General features: G+C 45.7%; 1 protein-coding gene across 1 annotated transcript; it reads left to right on the top strand.

The window, feature by feature from the left end:
* The first annotated feature begins 18,475 nt into the window (after positions 1-18,475).
* LOC142157784 (hydroxycarboxylic acid receptor 2-like) lies at positions 18,476-19,366 on the top strand. Its single transcript, XM_075211353.1, has one exon. It carries the CDS (start codon positions 18,476-18,478, stop codon positions 19,364-19,366), a length of 891 nt encoding a protein of 296 aa, XP_075067454.1.
* Positions 19,367-20,097: the final 731 nt, after the last annotated feature.

Raw genomic sequence — 20,097 nt, 5'->3', positions numbered from 1 at the left:
GAAAACATGTCCTGGAATTCACGATACGCAGAAGGCAGTTGATCCAGTAGCGGCTGCAGGAGCCGAAGAGACATGGCTAAACAATTTTGAGAGCAGCGAGTACTCCAATGAGTAATTTCTCCAAGACTCCAGTCGATCACAGGATTATGGAGGTGAAGCCATGGATGACCCAGAATTAGCGGAACGGAAGGGCAATCAATGAGGAGAAGAGACAGGGTTTTGGAATGAAGAGACCCAACTGTAAGACATAAGGGCGGAGTCATGAAGGAAATCCTGCCTCCAGGTAAGGGACCCCCATTCAAACCGCAGACAGTGATAGCGGAATTCATTTTTATGAACGGAATTCCAATGGACTTGGCAAAACTGATAACCTAGAAAGTTGCCTGCGGCACCGCTATCAATAAATGCTGAAGTAACAGAGGAGTGTGATCCACAGGAAAGATGAGCGAGAACTATTAATGCATTTTTGGAAGAAATGAACTGCAGACCTAGATGAATCACTTCCACCTTCTCTATGCCTGATCTTCCCCACCTGTTGGGACAGGAGCGCAGAAGGTGACCTTTGGTTTCACAATATAGGCAGAGGCCTAAGATGCGTCTCCAAGTTCTCTCTTCCTGGGAGAGGTGATAGGCGCCTAGCTGCATAGGTTCCGCAGCTTCCATATTAGAAGGAGGCACAGAAAGGAACGTACTGGGAGTGGATGCTTCCTTCTCAGTTCTTCTTTCCTTGAGGCGTCTATCAATTTTGATTATGAGCTGCATAAGTCCCTCCAGGGAAGTAGGTGAAGGGTACTGTACCAGGGAATCCTTTATTTGCTCTGATAACCCCAAACGGAACTGGCTGCGTAAAGCTGGGTCATTCCACTCACTGTCAGTGGACCAGCGCTGGAATTCGGCAGCGTATTCTTCTGCAGAACGTTGGCCTTGCTTCAAGGCCCATAGATGAGTCTCAGCTGAGGTAACTCTATCTGGGTCATCGTAGAGGAGACCCAATGCGTTAAAGAAAGCTTCCAACGACTGCAAGGAGGGACTAGACTGCGGAAGGGTGAAGGCCCAAGACTGGGGGTCACCCTGCAGGAGGGAGATGACAATTCCAACTCTCTGCTGTTCTGAACCAGAAGACCGAGGTTTCAGCCGAAAATAGAGTTTGCAGCTTTCTTTAAAGTTCCGGAACAGGGCTCTATCTCCGCAGAACCGGTCCGGCAAGTTTAACTTGGGTTCATCAACGGGACTGGGAATGGCCAGTGTAGTCCGGGAGTCCTCCTCTTGAGTGGAAAACCGCTGAGACAATCCCCGGACCATTTGGTACAGGGTCTCAACATGACCCGCTAAGGCTTGAAAAGGAGACGATTTGGTTCCGCTTTCATCCATCCCAACTTCGTCTCTGGAACATCAGTTTTTTTAAGGCTGGTTATAATGTTAGGAATCCCCCTAGCCGATACTGCACAACCCGGAGTCTGCTCTGCCAGTCAGGTGTTCACTGGAGCCCCTAGTGGTGGGGACAGACTTGGCCGCAGACTGACAGAGGGTCGTGAAGTGTGTACCGACTGCGGAGAACCCAGGAAAGCGGAGTGAGCTCCAGGCACGGGTCAAGGGCTGGCAGCAGACAGCAAATCCAATAAACCAAGCCGAGGTCAAGGGTCATGGGCAAACAGGAAGGTCAGTAATCACGCCAGAGGTCGGGGTAACAAGGAACACAGGCAGGGTATAAATCCAGGCAAGGGGTCATACACAGGTAATCAGGCAGAGAATCACAGAATAGGGACAAAGGGCAGAGCAGGTCAGCAAACAGATAGCAGGAAGCTATAACCGGCAGGGAGGTTAAGCCCTCCCTGCCTTAAATACACAGTGTGACCAATCAGAGCCTAGCTCTGAAACTGCCCCCAGCCTATGCCTAATGAATAAATTATACAAATTTAGCCAGGAGGCTAGTACTAGTTGCGCCCTTTGCCGGGATGTGGCGCTCTCTCTTTCAGCGTCCCGACCGTTGCAACGGCCAGGACGAGCCCCGGAAGTGACATCCCAGTCGTCATAGCGACAGCCGGGACGCCTGTAAGAGAGTCGGTGCCCAGCCGCCGCGGCTCGAAACACTTGATGCCTTTCTGTACATTGGAAAGCACTTTCATCAGAATGCATAATTCCGGAGATTAGGTAAAATCTGGAGCTGCCGGAATACTGGAACGTCGGAATGAGTCAGCTTCCTACAGCGCCCTCTGCTGCTTGGTGTCTTTGATTGAAACTTGCTGTATGTTCTCTCCCTGCATTGCGCCCTCTGCTGCTGGTGTGTTTGAGTGAAGCTTGCTGTATGTTCTCTCCCTTTATTGTGAAGTCTGTTTTGCTACACATATATGTTCTCTGCACTGTGTGCAGTGTTGTATATATATATATATATATATATATATATAAATATATAACTCAAAATTGTATTAAATCTACAGGGGTGACAGCAGTCATGTAGAAGATAACAGGGTAGGAAAAATCAAACACTGTCACAATACATGTTAAGAATTGCTATGCATAGTGAATACATGAAAAGTTGTACTGCCTCAAGCAATATCCAGATAATTCGGAGGGTAATTGAGGGGTCGGGAGGAGAGGGTCATCGGCCATAGTGAGCCAAGAAGAGGAGGTACCTCAGAGAGCAAAGGAAATAACTCATGCAGGAATGTTATGAGCAGGAGGGTCAGACGTACTGGGGATATTGCTGATATAGCCAGGGAGCCCAGACTTGGTAAAACTTATCTTCTTTATCTCATAGGTGGAAAGTGATATTCTCCATGTTAGCAATGAACCAGACATAGGACTTTAGTGAAGAGACGTGGGGAGGAGCTGTGCTTTTCCACAATTTGGCTATCAGGCACTTAGTGGCTGCCAGGACATGCAAGGCCGGTTTTGCAGAGTGGACATCATCGTAGGATAACAGGAGGAAGGACCAAGGGTCCTTCTGAACAGAGCATTGGAGAAGGGAGGACAGGAGGCTAGCTACTTTATCCCAGAAGGAAGAGATGACAGGGCAGGACCACCAGATATGTAAGAGGGTACCTCTATGACTGCATTCCCGCCAACAGGCAGGGGAGGCAGTCGGAAACATTTTAGCTAATCTATCAGGTATAAGATACCATCTGTAATAGATCTTGTATGCATTCTTCTTAATTAATATGGATATGGAACTGCAGGCCACACTCAATCTGATAATCTCTCAGCAGTCCTCCTCTGGAGGGGGACCCAAGTCCCTCTCCCACTCCCACTCCCTTTCGTGACTATTTCCAGGGACCAGCATTTTGTCTAGAAGTAAGTTATAGATTGAAGAAATCATGCCTTTCCAAAGCGGTGAGGAGAGACAGAGGGTCTTAAACAGGGAGATCAGAAGAGATGGGTCGCCTCGCAGGAGAGAGAGGAGAAAGTGCCTGATTTGTAGATATTGATAAAAGGGCTGGTTTAGGTTGGGGTATTGGGCACGTAGGGTGTCATAAGTCATAGGCTTTCTCCGGTCAATGTTAGAGAGAATAAAACGAAGCATGCCGGGGTGGAAGGCGGGGTTGTGCCATAAGGGCATAATGTACAGAGGAGTTGGGGGGAAGGGGCGGAGAAATGGCTCTTGCAGGTCTCCCAAGTCCAAGCGGCGAATAGTAAGGTAGGGAAGCGCTTGATCAGTGCAAGCCTAGATTGTTTAGGTTGGCCCCAGATACTAGAAAGGTCTGGTAGAGAGAAGTAGGCAACTTCTATATCAGCCCAGGAGTGGGAGGCTGGGATACTCTGCACTTTCCAAACACATAATTAATGCAGTACTAAATACTTTTCTACTTTTCTATATTAAAAACAGGGAATGTTAGTTCCACATATTGCAATATATGTTAAGCTGACCAACTCACGCCACAGTCTTCCCATTCTGGTATTAAAGTAATTCTATCGTTTTAAAATAAGCATTGCCCAATCAATTGTATGTGTGTCCAAAGCACATGGTGGTTTATTTTAGCAGATGTAAATAGTCAACAATTCAATACATTATTATATTATGATACAGTACAGTACAGCACAGCCATTACCAAAAGATAAGTACATACCAATGCAATCGCTTGCCCACGCTGCGCAACCACGGGACCCGATGGACAATATTCTGTATAGAATATTGTGTCAGAGTTGACTGAGGCCCCAGTGAGATGCAGCTAATATATATAGAGTCAGTGTTTCATTGTGAACAATAGAGATGACGTAGATTGTTTCTATAGGTCCAGACGTTGGGTGGGTCCAGGCCAGACAGGTAATAGGTTGATTCAATCTAAGGAATCCAAAGGTGGGGGTCTTCTCTCCAGGGGGTCTGCTCCTTTTCATAGCCAGTATCATACAAAGGTTTACTCTCTAATATCAATAACTAAAGTATGCAATGTGCGATCTCTTCGCCGACTGCACCGGACAGCTGCTGATGATTAGGGCTTCAATATGATATCAGGCATTACACCTTTCCTATTACCTAAACCTTTAATAACACTACAATGTACATATAATCACTATATATATATATATATATATATATATATATATATATACTAATAATAAACCGAATACTATCTGCTCCTGAATTACAGTGTAACAGAACCAATATGAAATTATATAAATAACTAACTGTTGTAATGCGAGTGTGTGCGTGCGTATTTTACCGTGCGATCGCATCACGCCACGTAACACGTGGCGTACGCTTCGCAATACGCACGGCAAACCAATATTAAGCCAATAAACTTTCGTTCATCCAATTATACGACTTCAACAATGTCTTTTTTCAAGCTCTGGGGTTATTGTACGATGACCCGGACAGGGTAGCCTCAGCTGAGGCTTATCTCCGTATGCTAAGGCAAGGACGTCGCTCAGCGGAAGAGTATTGTGCGGAATTTCGGCGATGGTCCACTGATAGCGCCTGGAATGACCCAGCGTTGCGAAGTCAATTTCGCTTAGGACTTACCGAGCAGATTAAGGATTCCTTAGTTCAGTATCCGATATCCGACACGCTGGAGAACTTGATGCAACTTGTCATAAAAATTGATCGTCGGATCAGAGAGAGAAAGGCTGAACGGGAGTCCGCTGTTCCGATGGACGTTTTCACTAGCTCCGATAACACTTTGCCCGATTCCTCTGAACCTATGCAATTGGGCGCTTATCGCTTGCCTCCGGAGAAACGCTCCAGAAGACGCTCACTAGGCTTGTGTATGTATTGTGGTCACCCAGGCCACTTAGTCCGCTCATGTCCCAGCAAGCCGGGAAACTCCAAAGCCTAAGTGCAGGTGAAGAGGTGCGCTTGGGTCTGCAGATTACCTCTTCAGACAATTCTTTATTAGTCCCTGGACGTCTAACTTTCCGTGAAAGATCCATGGACTTGAAAGATTTTCTTGACAGTGGTGCGGCTGGTAATTTTCTGGATATACATTTGGCTCAGACACTTGATATTCCACATATCAGGTTAGGATCAAGCATCACCACATGTGGTTTGGATGGTAACCCCTTGCCTGAGGGAAGGATTCTTGCCAGGACTCCAATGGTTCGGTTGTCTGTAGGAGTCCTCCATACGGAGGAGCTCTCCTTTTATCTTATCTCTTGTTCCTCTGCTCCTTCGTTTCTAAAAAAGATGGCAGCCTGAGGCCTTGCATCGATTTCCGTGGACTAAATAGCATCACGATTAAGAACATGTATCCGTTACCCTTGATCTCTGTTCTGTTCGATCAATTAAAAACAGCTACTGTATTCTCTAAAATTGACCTCCGAGGGGCCTACAATCTTATCCGAATCAAGAAGGGGGATGAGTGGAAGACTGCCTTTAATACCCACTCGGGACATTACGAATATCTCGTAATGCCATTCGGGTTGTGCAACGCTCCGGCAGTCTTTCAGGATCTGATTAACGATGTATTACGTGAGTTCTTGGGAAAAACAGTGGTTGTTTATTTGGATGACATCTTAATTTATTCTGAATCCCTATCTCAGCATCGTCAGCACGTCCGCCAGGTTTTATTGAGATTACGTGAACATCATCTGTACGCAAAACGGGAGAAATTCGAATTCGAGGTGTCCACAGTGGCATTCCTGGGTTATATCATCTCCTCATCAGGATTCGCTATGGATCCCGCCAAGGTGCAGGCAATTCAGGATTGGGTCCTACCTACTAACTTGAAGGCGATCCAAAGATTCCTTGGCTTCGCCAATTATTACCGAAGGTTTATTGGCTCATTCTCCTCGTTAGTGGCTCCTATCACTGCCCTCACTCGAAAAGGAGCAAACCCAGCGGAGTGGTCCGCAGAAGCACTGGCGAGTTTTTCAGCTCTCAAAGCTGCATTCATTTCCGCCCCAGTCCTTAGACACCCTGACCCAGGACTTCCGTTTATTGTGGAGGTGGACGCTTCGGATGTCGGTGCTGGTGCCATTCTCTCTCAGAAAGACTCACAGAGTAAAAAGCTACATCCTTGTGCATTTTTCTCGAGAAAATTTCTGCCAGCGGAATGTAATTATGACGTCGGAAACCGTGAACTATTGGCCATTAAGTTGGCATTGGAGGAATGGCGACATTGGTTGGAAGGAGCTGCACACACCATTACCATCTTCACAGACCATAAAAACCTCCAATATATTCAGACTGCAAAAACTCTAAATCCCAGGCAGGCTCGCTGGGCCCTATTCTTCACCAGATTTAGGTTCATCCTCACATTTCTTCCAGGTGCAAAAAATATTAAGGCTGATTCTTTGTCCCGAAGTTTTTTGGCTCAGCATCCTCAGACTCCTGACTCGCAGTCTATTATTCCTTCCACTTCAATTCATCTCGGACTCACCCAGGATCTGGGAGCCACTATCCAACACTTCCAGAAAATTGCTCCCGTTCAGACACCTCTCAACAAGTTATTTGTCCCGGTTCATCTAAGGAAACCTGTCCTCATAGAGGGTCACAACAACCGCTCTGCTGGTCATCCGGGAATTCGTAGGACTATCGAAATCCTTTCTCGCTGGCTTTGGTGGCCCACCTTATCGGATGATGTGGAGATTTACGTTCGTGCCTGTCCTGAGTGTGCTAGAAACAAATCTGCTAGAAACCGTCCTGCTGGTCTACTGCTACCCTTGCCTGCTCCAAGCAGACCTTGGTCCCATCATTTGGGTAGTCGTGGACCGATTCAGTAAGATGGCACATTTTATATCCTTACCCAAACTACCGGATGCCAGGACTTTGGCTACCTTGTTCCTGACCCATATCTTTCGTCTCCATGGTCTTCCTGAAGACATCGTCTCGGACAAAGGATCTCAGTTTATTGCATGATTTTGGAGATCTTTTTGTAAGTCCATTGGGATCACTATCAGTCTGTCCTCAGCGTATCACCCGCAGTCGAATGGACAGACAGAAAGAACCAACCAGTCCTTGGAACAGTTTTTACGCATCTATGTTTCAAAATTTCATGATAACTGGTCCTCTCTCTTGCCCTGGGCGGAATTCGCTTACACACATCTCCGTTCTTCTGCAACCTTGGATTTCACCCGAAGTCTAACTCTTTCTCTACTGCTGTTCCCAGTGGGGATTCTGAAACACCTGCTTTTACGGCCAGGTTGAGATCTATCTGTGAAAAAGGTGCACTCTGCACTGGGTCAAGCCTCGCAAAAATCCAAGGCTTTCGCTGATCGCCATCGTGTGCCATGTTCTCTGAAGGTGGGAGATCGGGTTTGGTTGTCCACACGGAACATCAAGTTGAGGCAACCTTGCAAGAAACTGGGGCCTCGATACATTGGACCATTCTCAATTGAGAAAAAGATAAATCCAGTGGCTTTCAGGTTGAAACTCCCACCGTCTTTAAAAATACCATCTACTTTCCATTGTTCGCGTCTGAAGAAAGTCGCTGCTCCCAGCAGATTCAGTCAGCCTTCCTCTAGCAGGCCTCGGCCGTTGGATGTGAATGGAGACCAGGAATATGTCATTGAAAGAATCCTTGACTCAAGGAGGGTCCAAGGCCAAGTTCAGTTTCTGGTACACTGGAAGGGTTATGGCCCTGAGGAGCGATGCTGGATACCGCGGAGGCGTCTCCATGCTGGGAGACTCATTAAGGAATTTTTCAGGAAATTTCCCACTAAACCTGAGTGTCGGGGTTCCTTAACCCCTCCTCAAGGGGGTGTACTGTTACGAGCCGCCGCGGCTCACTTCCTGGGTCTGCTAGCGTCCCGGCCGTCACCTTGACGACCCGGCGGTACTAGTGGCCGGGCGCATGCACGCAATTTAACACAGCCTGTGGGCTGATTAATGTAATTTATATGGGCGCTGTGTGAGACTCAGAGCTAGGCTCTGATTGGTGGCTTGTGGTATTTAGGGCAGTGAGGTCTGCAGCCTCACTGCCGGTTATAGCGTTCTGTCATCAGTCCTGCTGCCTGCTTGTGCTATCCATTTTGGTTCCTGCTACCTTGGATTTGACTACCCGTGTTTTGACCCCTGCTTGTTATTGGACCTGTGACCCTTCTCTTCTGACCTTGACCTTTTGCCTGGAAATCGGATTTTGCTTCTCTGCCTGTGAGTTTGACCCTTCGCTTGCCCTCGGATTTTGCATCTGTGCCTGTGACCTTTTGACCTAGGATTCCTCTTATACTACAGTCCACCAATCACTCCTCTTCTGGGAACTCCTTTAAGTCAGTATACGTTACTCGACCCTCGGTCGGCCCGCAGCCCAGTCTGTCCCCACCACTAGGGGCTCCAGCGAACACCTGGCCTTCAGAGTAGTTCCCGAGTTTCACTGTACTGACTTGGGAGTTCCTAACAAGATGCAAGAGAAGACAGTGTAATGTTGCTACTATATACGTAAATGCTTGGTACGACCTCATGTTGAAATCGGTGTACAGTTTTATTCACCACTCTATAAAAATACATTTTTGAACTAGAAAGGGTTCAGAGAAGGGCGACAAAATTGATAAAGGGTATGGAGTTTTAAGTTATGAGAAAAGGTTAGCTAGTTTAGGCATGTTTTAGAAAAGAGGCGTCTAAGAGGGATAGGATTACTATGTACAAATACATTAAGGGTCAATACAGAGAACTTTCAGGGGAACTTTTTACCCCAAGAACTGTACACGGGACATGCGGTCACCTCCTAAGGTTAGAGGAGAGGAAGTTTCACAACCAGCAAATGAAGGGGTTCTTTACAGTAAAGGCAGTCAAGATATGGGATTCACTGCCAGTGAAGGTTCTGATGGCAGATTCAATTAATATGATTAAGAAAGTGTTAGAATTCTTTTTATTGGAAAAGGGAATCCAGGGTTACGAGCCTTAATTAAAGTGAAAGATATTAGTGGATCCAGGGAGAAATAGGACTGCAAAATTGGGTCAGGAGGGATTTTACCCAATTGAAACAGATTGGCGGTTGCTTCATCTGGATCAATTTCAAATATAAGAGAGGGATCGCAGGAGATTCAAAATAGGTTGAACTTGATGGACTGGTGTCCGTTTTAAACCTCATCAACTATGTAACTGTGTTAGTTGTCAAACATAGTTTTATTCCAATGAGTTTTTGTCTGCATATACAACACCGATTTTAATTCATTTAAATATTCTGACGAACCTCTAATGACACCTTTGTGTTCTGTCATACCAGTTAGGAAGGCAATTTCTCCATTATTAATCCTCCTCGTTTATCTCGTATTTAATTCACAACAGATACTAAAAGTTGACATTATTTGGAAAAGATGATGTAATGAAAGAAAAGAAATAACACATAAATAAACTGCAAAACTGTGGAGTATGCTGGCCCCTTCTTAAATTTTTAGCCAATTTTTATATAGCGCCAACATATTATGTAATGCTTTACAGAGAATGTTCAATCATTCAGTCCCTGCTTAAATTGAGCTTTCAGCATAAATACTATACCACACAAACATACACTCCACATGAACCTACCAATTTGATTTGATTTTTTTGGACTGTGCAAACACCCAGATGAAAAGCATGCAAACACAGGGAGAACAGGGAGAGGGATAGTGCCCTGGTCCAAATAGAACCCATTGTCTAAATATAAACTGAGTTTCAGACACAACTTAAGAGAAGTACAAAATTCTGTAAGTATATTGTATGCAGAGAACTATTTTGTTGGCAGCTGTTTAAGAGAGCAGATGATGCAAAATCAGTGAACAGTTGTGGATGTCACGCCTTCAAATTCTAGACGACAGTTAGCTTCATTTCTTTAATTGTGAAGTAATTTAGCTTGACTACAACTTTCCCGAATTGCTCTGCGCATTTTGATTTAGGGCACGGTTTCCTGTAAGTCATGTCCATAATCAACTTCAAGTTTTAGGGTCTGTTGTGGGCAGGGCCTGATTAAGGGTTCTGGCCGCCCTAGGCTAATACGGCCGCAGCGCCCCCCCCCCCCTCCTCCGAATATATAGGTGTATAGGAACACTCCTGAATATGAATCTGCTCTGCTAGCTAGCTATCCCACCCCCCCGTCACATCAAAACTCCCCCAGTCACATATATCAGCCCCCCTCCTCTGCCCTCCTTCATACATATCAACCTCTCTCCCTCCCTATAGATTTTCATGGCAGCCCCCCCTCCCACCCTATAGATTTGTATGACAGTCCCCCTCTCCCTATACATATGCATGACAGTCCCCCCTCTCCCTCCCTATAGATATGCAGGGTAGTCCCCCCCCCCTCCCTATAGATATGCAGGGTAGTTCCCCCCCTCTCTATAGATATGCAGTGTAGTTCCCCCCCTCCCTATAGATATGCAGGGTAGTTCCCCCCCTCCCTATAGATATGCAGGGTAGTTCCCCCCCCCCTTCCTATAGATATGCAGGGCAGTTCCCCCCCCTCCCTATAGATATGCAGGGCAGTTCCCCCCATCCCTATAGATATGCAGGGCAGTTCCGCCCCCTCCCTATAGATATGCAGGGCAGTCCCCCCCCCCTCCCTATAGATATGCAGGGCAGTTCCCCCCGCCCTCCCTATAGATATGCAGGGCAGTTTCCCCCCCCTCCCTATAGATATGCAGGGCAGTTTCCCCCCCCTCCCTATAGATATGCAGGGCAGTTCCCCCCCCTCCCTATAGATATGCAGGGCAGTTCCCCCCCCCTCCCTATAGATATGCAGGGCAGTTCCCCCCTTCACTTACCTGTAGTTGTGCCAGCGTCTCTCCTCTCCTCAGATCAGCAGATAGGAAGTGAAGACGTCCTGCTTCCTGTCTGCTGCACAGCAACAGGCAGCCTGGCGATTGGCTGTGTGTTGCTAACCACTGACCACCAATGCTTTTGATCGTTCAGTGAGGAGCGCCGGCAAGACAGAGGAGAAGAAAAGGAAGAAGCAGATAGAAAAGGTAAGTGATAGGGGAGCATGGAACAGAAATAGGAGTATGGAACAGAAATAGGAGTATGGAACAGAGAAGGGGGAACATGGAACAGAGAAGGGGGAGCATGGAACAGAGAAGGGGGAGCATGGAACAGAAATAGGAGCATGGAACAGAAATAGAAGTATGGAACAGAGAAGGGAGAGCATGGAACAGAGAAGGGGGAGCATGGAATAGAGAAGGGGGAGCATGGAACAGAAATAGGAGCATGGAACAGAGAAGGGGGAACATGGAACAGAGAAGGGGGAGCATGGAACAGAGAAGGGGGAGCATGGAACAGAAATAGGAGCATGGAACAGAAATAGAAGTATGGAACAGAGAAGGGAGAGCATGGAACAGAAATAGGAGCATGGAACAGAAATAGAAGTATGGAAAAGAGAAGGGGGAACATGGAACAGAGAAGGGGGAGCATGGAACAGAAATAGGAGCATGGAACAGAAATAGAAGTATGGAACAGAAATAGAAGTATGGAACAGAGAAGGGGGAGCATGGAACAGAGAAGGGGGAGCATGGAACAGAGAAGGGGGAGCATGGAACAGAGAAGGGGGAGCATGGCAGAGTGAAGGGGGAGCATGGCAGAGTGAAGGGGGAGCACAGACAGTATGGCAGTGTGTGAAGGGGAGCCAGGAGAAGGGTGGAGCAAAAGCAGCATGGAGGGCGCAGTGTGATTATAAGGAGGCACATCATGGTGATGAAGGGGCGCAGTAATGTGTGTGTGATGGCACAACGGGCTTGTGGCAATGTAATGTGTGTGTGGTAGGTGGTGGCTAAATAATGGGTGCTATTTTCTTTGTAGGGTGAAGATGGGGCAATTTAGTTTTATAGTGGGGACTATTAATTTAAGATGTGGTGGTTTGGTCGCTATTAATTGAATGTGGGGCTGAGTTTGAGGAGCATGAGGTATATTTATTAAATGTGAATATGAATTATTTAATGGCAGTGACGGTTGCAGGAAATAGGTATATTTATTATATGTAAATGTGATCAATTTATTGCAGGGGCTGTCTGTTGGGAGGGAAATAGGTTTATTAAATGGGAATACTATTACTTTTATGTTGGGGCTGGAGGAAGTCCTAAGTATTAATGTGGGTCCTATTGATTTAACGCCGGGGCTGGTTGGAATTTTCTAAATGTACCCATTATTTTTTCCAAATAGGACCCCTCAACATTCCAGGATCCAGACAAGCCGCAGCTAAAGAAACCAGCAGCCACAGGTGGTGACAAGAACAGGTAGGACAGTCTGTCAAATGTTCTGAGTCTAGTGCAGGCTTGGCTAACCACTGGTACTCCAGGTTTTGTGAAACTACAAGTCCCAGCATACCCTTCCAGCAATAGGCTGCTATATATTGGTAAAGCATGCTGAATCTTGTAGTTTCACAACACCTGGAGTGCCACAGGTTAGTCAAGCCTGGTCTAGTGGGATAATCCCGATTTTTGGTGACTGTTCTGCCCAATCTAAGGTGCAGATCAAGACTGTACTCTTTATACACACTGCATTCTTTATATACTACACTATTGTGCTAGCTGTCCTTTGTGGGCTGACCACTCCCCCTCTAGTGTCTGGTCTCGCCTCTTTGATGGTTGGCCACACCCCCTCTGGTGGGCCCCTAGCATTGCTGTCCCCTGGTGGGCCCTTCATGCCCCAGTCCGACACTGTCTGTGCCGGTTTTTCAAATCCTTATATGCTTCTTGAATCTGCAAAACTTGAGTTTGGCAATTCAGCCTGAACTGTGAACTGTCAATTTATAAATAGTATAGCTCCCCAGTTGCTTCACAGCATCCTTTCGTTGCTCTATCTCCTCTTTTAAGCTCTTGCTTAAATTGTTGCTGGATTGCACTGAGACCCCGTCTAGCACAGAGGACAGACTGCAGTTCATTGTCAGATGTCTCTAAGAAAGTCATGAGGAGACACAAGGGAGCAGAAAAAATTCCCCATTTCTGATGCTGTCTTTTTCATAGTTTGAGGAGATATGGTAAATATTATTCATCTTTTGTGGTCTTTTGAAGGTAAGTTTGCAGGTGGTATAATAAATCAGTATCTAAGTTCAGGGCTAAAGCTGAATTAGCAGATGGCCATCATCCTCAGCATCCAAGCCAATCTTGGCCATGACATTTTTAAGACAGTATTCTTGTTATGAACCCCACAATCATCGACTAATAACCCCTATACAGAACCTTTGCACAAAATTTTTTATGCGCGAAAGGTGTTCACCATTAGCAGCCAGCTTTCATGAAACCACACTGTTCACTGGTACTTGGGTGCCCCCTGGACTTGATCCTAGTAGTATACAGTTGTTAACAGCTGTGAGTAAGACATGGAGTAACACATGGACACAGCAAGACAGAAGGACACAAAAGGGGCTAATCAACTGGTAAGCTGGGTCACAGTGCAGGAGAGATTCATGAGGTCAATAAAAAGCCAGAGAGTTCAAGGTCAGGCTGAGATCCAACAGCAATGCCCAGTAAACATAAACAAGATCAAACACACTGAATCCAGCAGCAGAAGATATACCAAATCTACATATGACAAGGATGTTATTATTATCATTTATTATCATTTATTTGTTAGGCGCCACAAGATTTCCGCAGCGCCGTACACAGTACAAACAGTAGACTATACAGGGTGAAACAGTACAGAACAATAAACAAAAATACCAATACTTCAGAAACTCCAGGCAGGCTGATGCAATAAGCACGGAGCAGAAGAACAGGTGAGGAGACAGGAGGGAAGAGGGCCCTGCTGATGTGAGCTTACATCCTAAAGGAGGGTAGACAGAACAGGCACAAGGGGAGCCAGAAGAGAGAAGGGAGAGCGAGTGGAGGAGGTGAGGTGGTTAAGTAGATGGTTGCTAGGCTTTGCAGAAGAGGTGAGTTTTCAGTGCGCGTTTGAAGGAGCACAAAGTAGGAGAGAGACGGATGAAACGAGGGAGGTCATTTCAGTGAAGGGGTGCTGCATGGGAAAAGTCTTGGATTCTGGAGTGGGAAGAGGTGATAAGAGAAGAGGAGAGGCGGCGATCATTGGCTGAGCGCAGGGAGCAGGCCGGAGTGTGAATGGAGAGGAGGGGGCAGTAGAGTGGGAGAGAGCCTTGTACATGGTGAGAAGTTTGAAAAGGATTCTGTAGGAGAAGGGAAGCCAGTGTAGGGCGAGGCAGAGAGGGGAGGCTGAGGAGGAGCGGCGTGAGAGGAAGATGAGTCTTGCGGCCGCGTTGAGTATAGAGCAGAGGGCGGAGAGATGGGAGTGGGGGAGGCTAGTGAGGAGGAGGTTGCAATAATCCAGACAGGAGATGATGAGTGCGTGGATGATAGTTTTGGTGGCATCCTGAGAGAGGAAGGGACGGATGCGGGCGATGTTGCGTAGTTGGAAGCGACAGGACTGGGCAAGGGAATGGATGTGGGGGGCAAAGGAGAGAGGAGTCGAGGGTGACACCCAGGAAGCGGAGTTGGGTGACAGGAGATGGTGGTGTTGTTGACGACAATAGAGAGGTCATGGTGGGATGGGAGTCTGGGTGGAGGAAAGACAATGAGTTCCGTTTTGGAGATATTGATTTTGAGAAAACGCATGGACATCCAAGAGGAGATAGCGGAGAGGCAGTCAGATACCCGAGAGAGGAGGGTGGAAGAAAGATCAGGAGAAGAGATGTAGAGTTGAATGTCATCAGCATAAAGGTGATAATGAAGACCAAAGGAGGAGATGAGAGCACCAAGTGAAGAAGTATAGAGCGAGAAGAGTAAAGGGCCGAGAACAGAGCCCTGCGGGACACCTACAGGGAGAGGGGAGGGGGAGGAGGAAGAACCAGACGTGGATACAGAGAAGGAGCGGTTAGCAAGGTATGAGGTGAACCAGGCATGGACAGATCCAGAGAGGCCAAGAGAGAGAAGGATTTGCAGCAGGAGGAGCTGGTCCACAGTGTCAAAGGCCGCGGAGAGGTCAAGGAGGATAAGAGGGGGAGAAGTGACCCTTGGACTTGGCCGATAGGAGATCATTAGTAACCTTGGCCAGGACAGTTTCAGTGGAGTGGAGGGGATGGTAGCTGGATTGGAGAGGGTCAAGGAGGGAATAGTCCGAGAGGTGTCTGGTGAGACGGCTGCAGACAATCCGCTCAAGTAATTTGGAGGCGTAGGGGAGTAGTGAGAGAGGGCGATAATTAGCAAGAGAGGTTGGGTCGAGATTGTGTTTTTTGAGGATAGGAGAGATTAGATCGTGTTTAAAAGAGGAGGGGACTACACCAGAGGAGATTGATAAATTGAGGAGGTGTGCGAGGTAAGAACTGGCAGTGGGAGAGTGAGAGCGAAGGAGGTGAGAGGGGATAGGGTCGAGAGGACAGGTAGAGGGTGGGGAGGAAAGAATAAAGGAGCGGACTTCTTCACCTGTTATGGGGCAGAAGGAGCACCAGAGTTGGTTGTTGGGGGGAGGTGAAGCAATGAGGGTGGCGGGGGAAGGGGAGGAGGAGATGTTAAGTCTGATGGCCTCAATTTTGGAAGAGAAAAAGGTGGCGAAGTCAGAAGCGGAGAGAGAAGGAGGGACATGGGGGGGAGAGAATAGGGAGTTAAAGGTGGCAAAGAGGCGGCGGGGATGGGAGTACTGAGATAAAATGAGGGACTTGAAGAAGTATTGTTTAGCGAGGGAAAGATCAGAGATGAAAGAGGAGAGGATGAATTTAAAGTGAAGGAAGTCAGCCAGGGAACAAGATTTTCTCCAGAGGCGTTCGGCAGTGCGAGAGCACTTTTGGAGGAAGCCGGTAAGTTTGGAGTGTCAGGGTTGGGGAATAAGGCGGCGTCGGCGGAAAGAGGAGGCCGGGGAGGAGGAGAGCATGAAGGAGAGGAGATGGTGGTCAGAGAGTGGGAAGGGAGAGTTGGAGAAGTCAAAGAGATCACAGAGATGAGAGAAGACAAGGTCGAGGGAGTGACCAAGACAGTGGGTGGGGGAGGAGGTCCACTGAGTAAGGCCTAGAGAGGGGAAAGAGCGAGAAGTTTGGTGGTGGCGGGGTCAGAACAGTTGTCAATGGGGATATTAAAGTCGCCAAGTATAATGGAGGGGAGGTCAGAGGAAAGGTGGTGGGGGAGCCAGGCAGCGAAGTTGTCGAGGAAAAGGGAGGTGGGGCCTGGGGGATAGTAGATGACGGAGACACGGAGGTGGATAGGGGAGAAGACACGGATGGAGTGAACTTCAAAGGAGGAGAAGGAGAGGGAAGATAAAGTGGGAATGACCCGAAAAGTGCAGTTAGGAGACAGGAGGAGGCCCACTCCACCTCCTGGACGCTCATCGGGTCTGGTGGAGTGGGTGAAGGAAAGGCCCCCGTAGGAGAGAGCAGCAGGTGAGGCAGTGTCAGAAGAAGTAAGCCAGGTTTCAGTGATGGCAAGAAGAGTTAGAGAGTTGGAGATGAAGAGGTCATGGATGGAGGATAGTTTGTTACGGATAGACCTGGAGTTCCAGAGGGCACATGAGAAAGGGAGGAAGGGAACAGAGGAGATGCGGATGAGATTGTCAGGGTTGATGGAGCGAGGGAGAGGGTGGGAGGTGGGGCAGTGAGAGTTGGGCCCGAGAAGGGGGCTAGGGGAGAGGATAGGTATAGATACAGGAACTAGTCAAGGTAAACCTAACACCAGCAATCCAAATATGGCAATGAGTGTATTTATGTAAGTCCTGGCCAGTCAGCTGCTGGGCAGAAATCAAATGGGCAGAAAGTGTTGGCTGATCAGCTGCTAAGTAGTGAGTAATTATGAGTCTTGCAAGAGCTAATAAATCAGCTGCAATGTGAAATCCCTGTTAGCAGCTCAGGAATCAGGGTGAGTATGGTTGCTTAGCAACCTCCAACACACAGAAACACCACAACTCTGACATTCAGCAACATCTGGAATGGATTCTGTAGACAGAAAAGCAATAAAAACACGACAACTTGGAGACTTATTTGTGGCTGAGGCTGCATCTATAGGTGATCGCAGTGGTGACTGTAATGAGGCTACCATTTAGAGGTGGAGAACTGTGTCAACAAGAGAAATGGCAGAACATACCAGATCAGCACAACACTCATCACAATGGGGACCACTGCTGTGGAAGGTGGGTTGGTCACTAATGTTATTGCTGGGAACTCTCCCTATGATGTTGCAACCTAGTTTTCTTTCAATCAGTGATGTTCATTTAGTGCTGGGCTGTCTATGGTTAAAAAAGTTGAGACCATATAACATTAATTTTATACATAGACATCTTAGCTCCCCCGTGTTATTCCCCCCCCCCCCTCTTCCAAAACCCTATCACTTTTTTTTTATCTCTATTTCATGTTATCATGGTTTTTATCTTAATCCTATTGATTTATACCTATTTTACTACATATATTATGACTACATTAGAACTGTTTAAAAGTATTTGTCATCTTTGTTTATATACAATGATCAGTGATATTATTCTGGTTACATGAGTTAATGTACATAATTCATATAGACTCTTATTTCCTGTACTTTTTTCTGTTTTCTGTTTCCACTGCTAACATACCAGCCTGAGAGCCCTTGCACTTGTGCCTAGACATGAGTATAGAAAGATAAATGTCAATACAATGGGTAAAAATTCCCACATTATAACTAATGAACATCTGACAAGCAACACAATGTAAAATAAAGTTTTTTTTAACTTACACCATTGTAAATATAGGATTTAGGCACCTGCTGTTCCAAATTAAAATAATGAACATAGCTCTTCAAATACACACATAAACCCATTATCAAGTGCATCACATGTATTTATAAACCTGGAATCCATGCATTTGTGATAATGGTGCAGAATATATATAATTTTAGCTGAACCAACCGTCATTGGTTATCATATAATGTATGGAAATGGTGTGTGTAAAAATGCAAAATAAGCCCTGCAGTATTTTACATTAACGTGAACATGTTTTTAACCACTGCACGCAAGAAGAAAAGGAACTAGATTATCAAGATTACGATTTACATTTTTTGTTTTACACATCACAGAACTCGCAGGATAATCCCAATTTATAGAACTTTAAGGCTTTTTTTTTTTTTAAATGATAATACCACTTTACCCCATAATTCTCATGTTGTATATAAGATGGTCTCAGTTCAGTTACTGGATATATTTGGTAGAGTTCTATGCAGCAAGAAATAAACAGCCTACACTATGAATAGCAGCTGTTGTGCATTTGAAGAACCAAGCCTGGATCTTATTCTACCTCCCATTCTACTCTTGGAGTTCATCCTTGGCATGGTTGGTAATTGTCTTGGACTGTGGATGATCTGCCAAGAGATAAAGTCGTGGAAGCCAAACTCTGTGTATCTGCTCAGTTTAACCCTGGCTGACTTTGTGGTTCTTTTCTGCGTGGCGTTCCGTGCAGATTATTATATTCGACATCAAAACTGGCTGTATGGCGATATCCCCTGCAGATTATTACTCTACATCTTGGCTGTTGCAAGAGCTTCTGCAATGATCTTCTTGTCTCTCATTGCACTTAATCGTTATTGCAAAATCCTGCTTCCTTTCCACAGAGTGAATAATATTACCGTGAAGCAGGCCACCTGCATCTGCATTGTGCTGTGGATATTTATCCTTACAATGCATTCATACATTGTAACAGATCCACATACTTTCATCCTGAACAACGCAACCCAGTGTGAAAGTTTTACCATATGCCCGTATTCCCAGACTGCATGGCACGATGCATTTTACATTACACTGTCATCTCTGTCACTGCTGATTATCTCATACTGTACAATCCACATTGCTTTACATTTAAAGAACAATGCCATTGATACAAATGGAAAGGTAGGGAGAGCAATGAGGTTCCTCATGGTAATAGCTTTTGTTTTCATGATTTGTTATCTGCCAAGTGCTTCTGTCAGAGTCTCCATTTGGATATTGAAGTCAATGCAGTACAGGGACTGTGTGTATTTTGCGCATTCAAACTTCACATTTTATATCACCATTTGCTTCACCTACTTTTACAGCATGCTCAACCCCATTTTATATTACTTTGCAAGCCCATCTTCCCATAAATTATGTAAAACAAAGTGAAGGAAACAGATGTTTATAAAGTGTATTTAACTGCATAAAGCAAGAGGTAGATTGTGTGTATATTTAGAGCAATATGTAAAGATAAGAGCTCTGCTGCAACTGATTATCACTTAAATATAAAATGTGTGGTTTGTGCTTTTGATTTGCAACTATAAGCTGTACTTCATATAGTCAGGTTATCTGTATGGTATTGTGATATCTAATATTGAAAGTATGTAAAAAAAAAAAGCTGAACTGAAACCTGTTCTATAAATAAATATTGAATTGGAAATGGAGTGTTTTACATTAAAGTAATACCTGATAGAGGCTTTTCTTTTGTATCTTACTTCTGAATGTAAACTGGCATATTCCACTTATGTAATCTTATGTAAACGGATGGGGATGTTCTGTAAAAGTGGAGGAATCTGAATAAATATTTATTATTAAGGATGTAAAACATACTTTTTTTTAACATACTTTTAAAGTAGACATTTGTGATGAGATGCTGAGAGCAGGTAGCAGTCTCGTTCCACATTTAGTTCTCTTGTTCTCCTCAGACAGGGTCATTTCTTACTTCATTAATATAGAGTGCTGATTCAGCTTGAAAAAATATGTAAATATGACTATATTATATGCATTAAAGTGAAATTTTATTGTGGAGTTTACCAAACCATGCATGTATTACTCATTAGCATAAGGAGGTGGCAGTGGTAAAAAAAAAACAACAATGACAATACGTTATAGTATCTGGA

The sequence above is a fragment of the Mixophyes fleayi genome, chromosome 1 (assembly GCF_038048845.1).
Source record: "Mixophyes fleayi isolate aMixFle1 chromosome 1, aMixFle1.hap1, whole genome shotgun sequence".
NCBI lineage: Eukaryota > Metazoa > Chordata > Amphibia > Anura > Limnodynastidae > Mixophyes > Mixophyes fleayi.
Note: the sequence above shows the minus strand (reverse complement) of the source record. Positions and strands in the feature narration are given on the sequence as shown.